Here is a 12812-nt window from a genome sequence, read left to right on the forward strand (position 1 = left end):
GCTGGTTAGAAATGCTATCCAACCAAAGATTGTTAAGGCGGAGCAACTTCATCCCCTGGACAGGAAGTCACCATGATGTCACCACATCACATCATTTGGATCACAGAGTTGGAGAGGGGGAGTAGCCTACAGTTAAATATGAAAGTGTAGGTCCAGTACATGTCCAGTGTTCTGGCTGCTACAGGAGGCCAATGAAGATGACCATGGAGGAGTTACAGGAGTAAAATAACAAGAATCACTGAAAATAGGTGTTGTGGCGCTGCCAGTGTTACTTGTGTCAAACAGTAGACCTATTTTTCACCCCCATGAAACGAGTAACACAAATGATAGACTGTAAAATAAATTATGATATTAAGTGTATTTCTCCCAATAATGCACTTCTTTCAGTGACCTCTTGATCCAGGAAAGTGTCCTGTACACTGAGACATACTTTAACGGTCGTTAATAATAACCTTATTCTACTTCATTAGGCTAATAATAAGTAGTATTTTTTTCCCAGCTCAATGTCCTATTTAATGTAAGCTAATGTTAATGTAAAATGTGATAATTATTGCAGGGAGTGCAATTGTATGTGATTATTGGGTCAACTTAACGGATTTTGTGTCTACGAAAAGTGTGATGGCACTTCCACCTTTGGGCATCTTGGCTGGGCAAATGTAATAATTTAGTTGTAGCAACATTGACGTGGATAGTTCTACATTTTTGTTTTGCCCTACGATACTCATTAAAATACAGCAGTGTTGTGCAATAGAACGAATGGAATGGAGTAAAACACAGATTGCTACTTCCTAGGCTGTGAGCTGTCATAGCTGTCTTGTTGTTTGGGATAGCGGTTTCACGGTCTAGCCAGCTGACGTTGTAGTGCGAAGATCCTTGAAGATGGGCAACGTAAAATATTGTCATCTTAAGTCGTTATAGAGTTTCATCTTTGTAAACTCCCTTTTATCTTATTTTTACTATCACAATCGACATGGATCAAGCAAATGGATACAATTTGTTTAAGAATACAAACACGTTTAGCTGTCGTCAATGAGAAAAGGCTAGCAAGCGTTATCATTAACGTTAACGTTGCTGCAGTCATCTATGCAGTCAACCCACGCTAGCTGGAGGGCTAGGTAGCTTGCTAGCTACCTGATCTGACATGTAACTTACGGAAGGTAATGCTAAGTTACGATTAATGAAACGCACCAATAGCTTTGCTGAATTAAGATCCGTATAGGTGATCTTTAGCCATATGCGCTGCGGCCCATCCTACGCACCAAATATTGCAACGATCAACGGTGGATAGGAGGCAAAGGTAAGGTTCCTTTGTCAACGTAAGTTAGCTGGTTTACCAGCGTTAGATGTCTGTCGCTATGAAGTTGTAGGCTGATGTATTGCTGCCATTATCACTATAACGTTGATTTAGTTGAGCTGTCTGCTGTCATTTATATTGTTAACATGTTTGACACCTCGAAGTTAGAATTCTATTGTGATTTCACGGGTATGCTTTTAATATGGCATTGCTTCGTTAAGTGTAACGTTAGCTAGTTAGCGATGGCTAATGTTAGTTTGCACATAGAAGAAACGTGCTAAGTTAGCTATAAGCTAACTAGTAAAGTCTACCCTTTGCTAAGATAAGGAAGAGTGTAGATTGCTTGGTAGCACTAGCTAGCTAACGTTTGAGCTTGCGATACAAGTCGGAAGACAACTGACAACGTGAACGGTTCTATGCAGAAAACATGAAAATAATGTGTTTTGTTTCCAACCACTCCCTAGCAAGTCCCTAGAGTTCGATAGTTTTCAGGCTCTCTTCGCGAGACCATGAAAATGAACAATGTTTCCCTTGGTATGCTAGTTATTTTTCTCCGGGTAGAATCAGAGAATGTATAGGTAGAATTCATTGTTAGCGCAGTAACTTAACACTATCGAAGTCAGCAACGTAAAATGAGAAATTGTTCAGGCTAACTCAGGCTAGCATTATTTCTTCAAAATTATAGCTGTTGCTTTAGAAAGCGTAACGTTACTGGAATGAAACAACTGCGAATATTCTGTCAACCTAAGTGGATGAGAGTGGGTCAGAGACATGATTTGACCTGCGTCCTTGTATAATGACTAACGTTAGAGAATGTTGTGCCATTTTGTGTGCAGTTACGTTAACGTCAGACTACAATATCTTTGGGTGAGCGTGCTAACCTTTCAGCTGGTAACAAACTGACTATTTGTCGGTTGATTCACGTTTTGGCAGAAGCGGCTAATTTCCTTTTCCCGAAGAAAAGATAAGCTGCAGATGACATGGCTCCAGACATCAGACGCAGGATGTCAAACGATTATTTATAAAGAGAGGGACTGTTAAACTATGTTGCATTTGAATTTATATCTCCAGTTTCTATATGTTTTTGGGTAACTACTTGTTCTCTGGAGGTGGGATAGGGATGTGTTTGACAGCAGGTATCAATAGTCAATTCTTCTCTGGACAGGGCACACAGGGCCTCAGAGTTGAGAAGAGGAATAGTTATGGCCTGTCAGTGACTGGGCCTTGAAACTTGCCCTTGGGCTTTCATAGGTCTTGCAGGGTGAAATATCTGACTTGTATTAAAGGTATACAGACGTTTCTACTTGTTACCATGAGTTAAAGGTGGGGTATGTAATTTCTCACAGCCCCTTAAAGGCGCAGTCAGGGATTTCGTAGGGAGTCACATTTGTTTGTGTTTATGTTTACATTTATTAGCAGACATTAAAATGTACATTATATTTTAACCAGGGACCAAACGAAACACGCCAGAAAGGTTGCTTACCTCTACCTTTAGTATTCCCAGAGAAATTCCACGCAAGGTTTAATTTTTGTTTGGGGGAAGGCTGCCCCCACTTTGTTTGTTTCCAGTTTTTTGAGCCTGGAGTGTAGTCATGAAGAGATCATTTCTGAATATGACAAAACATGTTATGGGTTTGAAATCGCATAAAATCCCTGACTGTAGCTTTAAAGACACACTATGCAAGATTTTCACCTTTATGAAGCCAATTTGATGGTAAACGAACTTTGTAATAGGCGAATAGTTCACCTAGCATAGCTATACAGCATAGACGTAGCGAGTCCCTACCGAGAAAACCAGCCATGCAACTTCCAAGAGTGGTGCTCCGTCATTACCTTGTTAGTAGATATAGCTCTTTGGAGATAGTTTTTGCCTGTTGTTAATCATTCACCTCCACAACAAAAGCATTGTGTACAGGGGGGATAAGTTGCGAGAAGTTTGCTATTTACAAAAGCAGAGTAACATACTGTAAGCTTAAATACATCGCGACTCTATAGGGAGCTTTAAACTCACCAAAAATACCTAAACCTGCATAGTATACCTTTTACCTTTGGTTACGTTTCTCATGGAGTGTGGTGTAACCAGTCCAGGAGTTTTGTGGAATACTTTGATTGAATATTTCAACACGAGTACAAAATTACTTTCAATCAGTTCTAATTGAAACCGATATTCGTTTGCACTTTAATTCTGGATTTTAGGGGGCCTATTAATACATTTAGCTTGGGGACATGTACAATGAAGTTGTGGTCAGGTTTACAATCCATGTTTTCTGCTGTTGGTTCAACTGAGGAAATTAGTTTTGTCCTTACATTCAAAGAGATTTGTGATCATAGGTTGCTTTAATCAATTCTTCCGCACTTTGCCGTTGGTGTGTTCAATTATGTTTGGGTGGCCTCATGGCTTCGTTTGTGAGCACTTGAAACACGTGATGCATTATGGCCTTCACTCATTCAATGTAACAGTTTCTCAATTTAGCTTGTTTGGTCTTAGTGTCACATGACAAAGTAGACATTTCTTCGTAATAAGCCAGTCTAAGCTGAATGGCAGCCAATTTTGAATGGCTGAACACCTTTTGGACTTTTTTCTCTTTTTTTTTTTTTTTTCTTTAATACTGGACTCTTTCATTTTTATTTTATTTATTGCTCCTCCATTATGGGGGTACTATTTGCTTAGGCTTTGCCATATCTGCCATATGTCTAATGTGTGTGTGTGTGCATGTGTGTTTGTTTATTTGTTGTCTGTACTGTTGGGTCTGGACACATCTTGCTGCTCCTTCACATGTGAAGTTCCTAACGGATAAATAAAGTTCTTTAAATTTAATTGAATAAGTAGCAGTACGTTCGGTTCCTTGTTCCCTGAGCAAAGTGAGCGATTCATGACGGACTGACATGATCTGTCACAATCATATTAGAGTTTCTATGGCCTAAAGTTAACATGAGTAAAAGTAACAGACAAAATATTCTTGCTTTATTGGCCCCCCATCTGGATGCATTTTTCATGATGCTGCACAATTTTGTACTTGCAAATTATTCTGCTGACCCTGTCTAGGGGTCGCAGACTACCAGGAACCCACTTTGAGAACCACTGGCCTAGTCAATATGTCTAGTAAGATTGCGGTAACAGAAAAACTGTGTGACTGATCTGAGGTCTTGAATAGTGAGGAGAAGGCAGGCAGTGTCCCATCTCCTATTCAAGCATACAAGCTGAAACCATTAGGTAGACAAATTTCTGAACAAATTGCAAAATACAATTATAACTGTACATGAGGATTTTGCACCTTGTTATAATTTATTATAATTTGGGGTGGTCTGTTAATGTTGAGGTGCTCTAGTGCTGTTGAGTGTTGGTATTGGTATGTCTGTCGGTTGCCTATCAATTGTGTTGACCATTTAAAATTATAAATATAAATAAATTCAGTGGAGGGAAAAATATTTTCCTTTGAAATTAATTTGAGTGGAAATATAGTAGTGTAAAATTGAATTATTATTAATTCAATATTATTATTGATTTACAAACATCAGAAAAACTGTGGTTGAGTACAGTAGCTTACTTAAGTATTCTCCCCCACTGGATCTGATAAAGTACATCACACACTATGAACAGAGGCCATCTGCTCATTTTGAATATTGGCATTCATTTTTTCAGCAGAGTGGATCTTTCTTAGAGCATTGCTTATTTATTTCTTATCCAACAGGTGGCAGGAAAGTCACATCTTTCTCTGCTGCAGAGGCAATACATTTGCATTTTGAAAATGGTGCTACTGACATAAAGTCTAGGCAGCGTATTATGCCACCAGTGCACTGTGGCCAGAGCGAGTCAGATGCACAAAGTGGGCAGAGTCTAGCCTAGGTTAATTCATATAAGATTTAGTGAAAGCAGACCAATAGCAGTCTTGAGCAATGCCTTTAAATGGAATGCAGAGACCAAATTCCATACATTCACTGATTTACATCTGAAGCGGTTCGATAGGAAGGCATATGAAAAGCCCACTGCATGATGGTAATCGGAATTAATAGCATTTTAGCCTGTTCTCTTCAAACCATAGACTGTAAAAAAAAAAACAATTCCTGCACGATAGCATTTCAATTGATGAGCAGAGGAGTGGCGCGTCCGTACAGAGAGAAAGGGAGAATGGGGCAGAAGCTGTAGTTAGAGGTGCGCATAGAAGGGCGCGTAATTAAACAGGACTTCACTGAATTTGAAAAGACAAGAAAAAAATCTTTTATGTGGCGGTCATTTTTGAATTTGTGGCGGTGCAGCACAAAAAAACTCGATGTGTGGGAAACACTGACAATCTTAAGTTGATGGCCAAAACAATCTGACGGAATTTACAAATTGGACATAATTTTCACAAGTTCATGTACCAGCCATTTCCACCTTTTTTGTAGAATGACCCAGTTATTCTTCACATTATGGATTTATTTGTTTATTACAGGGATGTCTTCACTACACACAAAGGTTAGCTTGATTATGTGGTAATAGCTTGTCACAAGTGTCGTTAACATCTTCCTATTTTTTGTAGACTGCCTGTAGGTTGAGCAGATTTGGGTGTGGTAACCCCCAGTTCCTCCAATGATCCCCATCAATTCCATGAAACCTGGGCTGCCTCCAACACCGCACAGGTAAACAAAATAAAACCATGCTGGCAGCAAAATGTAATGTTAGGCACCTAACCAACATGTCTTTGGTGAAATGGCACTGAACATTATCTAATATTTTATAAACAACATACAAAAAGGATTGTTTTTTTAAGTTAGTCTACAATTGGATGTTGTGTGTGTTGCAGCAAAAATATGTTGCTACACCCTTGCTCTAGGTTTTACTATGCAGCAATTACGCATTTTAACTTGAAATTGGAGATAAACTGAAAATACTACCCATTCAGGTTTTCTGTGTTATTATTAGTACTAGTTCAAACATGCTATTCCTGTAGAAAACCCATAGCCCAATTACAGGCCCACAGAAAAAATAAGATGATAGGAAAACATCATTCTAGCTAAGCATTCAGTAATGACTACTGAGTATTACATTATAATACATTATAATAAATGTGCAGTGAGCGGAATTTAAGCATGGCTGAATTTGACATTTTTTACAAATTAAAACGGCTGTTTTGAGTTAAAGCTATATGTTTATCCTATTGAATAACTTGATGATGGTGAAGACAAATTATTTTGTGGAATGATGCATCAGATATTTGCAATGATATGACTCAAATGTCTGCCACTTGTTGTCTGTAGCTGATCAAAAAGGCATAAGCCTAAAGCTTTGAGTTAAGGCTATATCGCAGGGCTCTATAGCGCGACCAATTTGACCGCGCATGTGACCAAGCGTTTGTTCTTCTTTGACCTGTGTTGCACGGTGCACCAATACTGCAGAAGGATGTACTTGGTATCAAATGATAGCTCTGTGTCTCCTCTTTCAACTGACATGCGTTGTCTATGCGATCACGGGTTCGCGAGTAATTCAAACGAGAGTAATTCAAACGAGAGTAATAGGTGCGCAGGTGAACGCAGAGAAGTATAGACTGTAAATATGATGCAATTTGATTTAATTTAATGATTTTTTTTTTTTTCCCATACTTGATCGTACAGACAACTGCGTAGTCTCGTTGGAAAGCCCCACTTCTGCTCTGCCAAGCTATAAAGGTTTCATCTCGCTGCGACTAACAGTTCCGGGGCAATATAGCAGAGAATAAAGGGTGTGTTTTTTGATGCACTTTGCGTCAAAAAGGTTAAGACCGACGGGTCTCCACTTTTTAAAAGTGGGAGAACAAATGCAGATTTCCATGACTTGAGAATAGAATCACTGTGTGGACTAAGATTGAAAATGGAGGAGATCGGATCAGCAATCAAGTTTGCAGCAGTTTTGAGGAAATATTAGCCTAGAAATCTAGACGCACCCTAGCGGCGGCAAATTAATTTGCTCAGCCTGTACGTCTAGTAGCAAACCATAGGGATTTCTATTGGCTGACGCCCTGGACGTCATCCAATCACAGCGCTCTATTTTGTTAGAGAGTCTTAAGGCGGGCTTAACAGGATGATGACAGTCCTGCGACGGTGAACAACAAGGAAGGTGGCTATTAGTCAGGGGGCCTATGTGGTTTCTGTGGGATTGAAATGTTGGAGAGTGGTTGGACTGTCTTTAGAGGTCATTGAACATGGAGAAAAATTATGTCTCCATTTTTTTTAACCTGTTTTAACCCTATTTTTGTGAAATTGTATATTATACTATAATTAACACCATAAATTTCGCCTAAATTACTGGCTATGTTGAATAAAGTTCACAAAAGTTATTTTCTTATTTTCAACAGTATGATTGTATGTCAGTATTATGATTGTATGTCAAACAATTAGGGATAAGATCAATAACCAATCAGTTTCACCAAATACACATACTCCATTGCTGAAAGATAGCAAAATCACTGAATCACAGATGAGACCTCAAACAACATTTAATTAATTTACATATACACAACATATTAGATCTCACTTTCACAATTTCCTCATCAAAATCTACAACTAGTCTACTAGACCCTATTCCTACTCACCTTCTTAAGACTGCTCTCCCCTTCCTGGATAATGTTTTGCTCTAGATTATAAATAATTCTATCAGGGCATGTACTGCAGTCGTTTAAGACATCTGTTATTAAGCCCTCCCTCAAAATTTCTTGAATTTCCCCTAGGGATCAATAAAGTATCTATCTATCTATGTATCTATGTATCTATCTATGTATCTATCCATCCATAAGTGTTAAAAACCTAGGATTTATAATTGACCAGGACCTAGCACTAAGTAATCACATAAAACAGATCACCAAAACTTAATTTTACCATTTAAGGAACATTTCAAAGATAAGGAAGTCCTTATCCTTACCAGATGCCGAGAAATTAATGTTTTGTTATCTCAAGGATAGACTATTGTAATGCTATTATGCTGGCTGTAATAATACCTGTCTAAAGAGCTTGCAGCTTATTCAAAATGGAGCTGCTAACACACACAAAAAATATGAACATATTTCCCCAATACTAGCATTTTTACACTGGCTACCTGTTAAAAGTCATTGACTTCAAAATATTACTTATAGTTCTTTGTTGGTTGCCTGCATTGAAAGAGGACACCTCATGAAGACGCTCTTTTGTCTGCTTCTGACAGAAGAAGCACTTATCTATCCTGGCAGCAGCTGCTGCTGAACAAGTGTACAAAGTCCCTCTAGAAGGACTTGATGCAGTTGCAGGTGTTACTGCAGGTTCAGAAGATGGTCTACCATGTCTTTTCTGAAGACACTGAGTCCTGCTTGCCTCACATGATTTCTACTGTAGTAGCGAATCTTAGCATGCTGCTCACTGTTACAGGTGGATTTGTAGCAGTTCCTGTGCCAAACTGCTTTGTTCTGTTGTAAAATAACTGCACTGTAACAATGTAATCGTTGGCTGATCTGTGACCCCCATCTCCAAACTCTCTCATGGACAAAAACAAGAAATTTGGCATATGTCTCTAGTGATGGGTCATTCAACAGTCCACACATATCTGCCACTGAATACATAGCCCATACCTGACTAACAGAAAGACACACCTCAGAATATAACCTAACTAGACTGTGCCACCATGAACTATGAAAATGTGCTTGCTCAAATGTAGAAGGCTAGAAGGCCACTAATATCACCAACCATGAAGAACAGAGCACTATGTGCTTCGGGTTATTCGATATTCTAAATTCTATCACTGCCAGCTATCAACAGCCAACTGTCACTGGAAGTCAGGGATGGATTACTGCACGGGCCTACCGGGCCCAAGGAGTCAGGGGGCCCAAGCCATTGCATGGAATCATTGCCTCAATATCAACACATCATATCAACACATAGGCTATGAATCTGATTGAATTAAAGTATTGGCCATCACCCAAAATGCACCAGAATACAGGAAATCACATCAAATAAATTAAAAACAATTAGTGGGGTCTTCCATGTCTTTTCTGAAGACACTGAGTCCTGTCTGCCTCACATGATTTCTAGTAGCGATGTCATAATACATCATAATACATCTGGGCCCAGGGGCCTGAAAGTTCATAATCTGTCCATGCTGGTAGTGTCTCTCTTTCTCTTTCTCTCTCTTACACACACACACACACACACACACACACACACACACACACACACACACACACACACACACAACCTGTCTGTTTGTCTATCTGATCCTTTACCCTTTCTTTTCTTCACACTTACATAGGCTACGGAAGGCCTTACAGACTTCAGCTGGTACTATGTAAAAGTCTATTAAACTTGATTTAACAGAGATTTCATCACTTTGTGCTCTGGGTGTAGACAAGAACTGACAGAGCAAGCTAGGCCTACACTCCAGCACACTATTAGGCATGCATTGAAAGTATTGAGAATTTCTTGTTAAAGAGATCAATCATGAGCCTAAAAATGTTTTATAATGTTGTATTGTTTATGTGGACCACTTTTGCACACTACCTTGTAGAACAGGGGTCTCAAACACCCGGCCCGCGGGCCAAATCCGGCCCGCGTCTGGCCCAATTCCGGCCCGCGACGTATGTCAAAATAATAATGTAATCCGGCCCTTGAGACTTAATTGTGACAAACAACGATACTGATTAAAATAGACGATAGTTCCAAGTACGGTGACAAATCTCATTTGTACTCATTTGTGCTCCACTATGTGCTAGACATCCAGAGCTTCATTCAAACCCAAAATCGCTGCGCAAAGTTTTCAGGAAATACTTGTATTACACGTGAGAAACACAAAGACGTGCATTTGTAATGACGCGGAAGCGATGCAGGCCATAGTGTTGCATAAATTGAAGCAGAAATTAAGCAGAAATAGGCCTACACCAAATGTTGAAAAACGTTTACGTATGATCGATCGTCTATTGAATGGAGGTGCGTCTGCGTGTACGACGATGTCCACTAAGCATACCATGCTTATTTCGACCCTCTGCCCAACATAGCTTGGAGGTTGCAGTGGTAATCGTGATGATGGTGTCTGTAATGGATGTGGTACAGACAGCAGGGCTAGTAGAAATAGGGCTCTAAACTACAAAGTCACCCGCAATATGATGCGAACTTCTGGGTACTCAGATTACCCGCGATAGGAACTCATTTAACCAGAATACTTTATTGTAGGCCTTGTGGTTTAGAAACCATATACATCTTAGGTGTTGGTATACTTCTTAGGTGTTTTCCTGTTAATTTGTTATGTGGGTGATATGAAAAAAGTAAAGTAAACCTGCTCAAATATATATTCATCCAGTATTTAAAAGTGCATAATTTGAGGTGCTTGCCATCCAGTGGCAAATTAGATGGGTAAATTTACCCCCTTCATAAACTTTTGTTTTACTCAGATTTTTACATTTACAGTAGGACTTTATCTCTTTATCTGATATAAAAATCCAATGGTGTTGCTTTCTTAACCCTGACGCCTATAGTTTGCCAGGTTTAAAAAAAGTTATTAGAGGAAAATATTTTTATTTGGTGTAAAACCTGTTTTTATGCTTTTCATTTGTTTTATAATTTGTATTAATATTTATTTTATCATTATTTTATTTATAAGCTAAGGTTGCTAGCACAGGTGTCTAAAACTAGATAAAAACACTTGCACTTTCTGTTTGCAGTTTTGTGTGGTGTTTGAAAAAAAGAACATTGCATTTTCAGAAATAGCCGGCACTCCAAACAGATGAAGTTGGCAGAATTGGCCCCCAGCTCATTTGAGTTTGAGACCCCTGTTGTAGAATATCTTCGCTTTTTGGCACCAAACTCTATGCTAAATTGAAATTATTCAAACTTGCATTAGACGAGTCTGTGATGGAGGTTACACTATCCGTGGGGTTGGCTGGAAGTGTTGACTGAGTAGCTATTCCTGCATTAATAAAGTGCTTGTTGAACAGTGTTTCCCATACATTGACTTATTTGTGGCGGCCCACCACAATATCAACATTGACCACCACACAATGATTTTCCAGGTTGTACTAAATTGTGCTTAAATCTGGTTAGCATCATAACCACCCTGTGCTAATTTGTTAAAAACTGTTGTGTTCAAGTTAATTCTGCAAACCAACCACCACAAATGGAATTCAATTCTGTGTTGAAAGTATAACTATCTACTATATTTTGTTTACCCCTTACTTCACCCTGGCTTGTTTTTATAACAAAGGGGCAGTCGTGGCTAGCACTTCGGACCTGTAACCGAAGGGTTGCCTGTTCGAACCCCGACCAGTAGGCACGGCTGAAATGCCCTTGAGCAAGGCACCTAACCCCTCACTGCTCCCTGAGCGCCGCTGTTGATGCAGGCAGCTCACTGCGCCGGGATTAGTGTGTGCTTCACCTCACTGTGTGTACACTGTGTGCTGTGTGTGTTTCACTAATTCACGGATTGGGATAAATGCAGAGACCAAATTTCCCTCTCGGGATCAAAAAAGTATATATACTTATAACTTCAGGGATAGTGGGGGGTGGCACGTCATCTGAAGAAGATTTAAGCTTAATTGCTTTCCAAAACATTTTGGAGTCATTAAAGCTTTCATTTATTATATTCAGATAATATTCACTTTTTGTACTTTTTATTAGTTGTGTGAATTTGTTTCTTAATACCCTATCATTTAACCAACATTTATCATTATTATTTCTTTTTGCTTTGATCCATGCTTCATTCCGGTCTCTAATAGCAGTTGCAATAGAGTCATTAAACCAAGGATTATCTCTGCCCCTCACTCTATATCTTCTAATAGTGGCATGTTTGTCAACTATGGCTAAAAAGGTCTTTTTAAAATAAAAACGTCTTTTCGTCTTTTGCTTGAACGTCTTTTCGTCCTCGTCATCCGACATTTCATATATTAACTCAAAAGTTATTTTAGGGAAATCGATCTCCATTTTTTTTCTCCAATTGCAATTGCCAAGGCTACTTGCTTTTTTGAATGATGAAAACTTTCATTTAATTTTAATTTAACGATTATTGCTACATTGTGTCAAAGCATTATAGAATCTTCGCATTGTATCGCGGAGTGATTTAGGCCTATTATTAGCTGTGCAAAGTCTGAGTTGATATGTTCAGGGATATTCCAACTCATGTCTCTCGGCCAATCAGAAACAAATAAATAGTTTCATAGAACCCAATTGTTCTATAATCATAAGTAACACACATAATGAATTTTGCTAGCACCCTATAACCCTATAGCTTTTGCTTGCACCCTGTAGCAGGCCCTTTTTAATAACATTTTACATGACATTATCAAACAATTGGAGGTAAGAACAAAAGGGGAAAATCAACTACATGGTAATACAGCTGTGTATGATTATCCATTAGCAAATTCTAATGTTGAATTGTATAACATAGTTTGACTCACAATGTTGTTTTATGGTCTCAGTGACAGCTCCTACCTATATGACCCTGCATCCTGGCAACAACAAAGCAACCAATCAGCAGGATCCCTTTCTGTGGTAACCACAGTGTGGGGTGTGAGTAATCCTACGCCAAATCAGGTAATGACCTTATTATGCA

General features: G+C 38.9%; 1 protein-coding gene across 2 annotated transcripts in view; it reads left to right on the forward strand.

The window, feature by feature from the left end:
- The first annotated feature begins 619 nt into the window (after positions 1-619).
- Positions 620-12812, forward strand: part of LOC125294479 (zinc finger MIZ domain-containing protein 2-like) — a 31127-nt gene continuing 18934 nt past the window's right edge. For both annotated transcript variants that reach the window (XM_048243272.1, XM_048243273.1), the window contains exons 1-3: positions 620-1297; positions 5815-5914; positions 12679-12793. In XM_048243272.1, the coding sequence (XP_048099229.1) occupies positions 5865-5914; positions 12679-12793 (165 nt within the window). In that variant the 5' untranslated portion in view covers positions 620-1297; positions 5815-5864. The remainder of the gene's footprint in view (positions 1298-5814; positions 5915-12678; positions 12794-12812) is intronic.

Source organism: Alosa alosa, chromosome 5, assembly GCF_017589495.1.
Source record: "Alosa alosa isolate M-15738 ecotype Scorff River chromosome 5, AALO_Geno_1.1, whole genome shotgun sequence".
Classification (NCBI taxonomy): Eukaryota; Metazoa; Chordata; class Actinopteri; order Clupeiformes; family Clupeidae; genus Alosa; species Alosa alosa.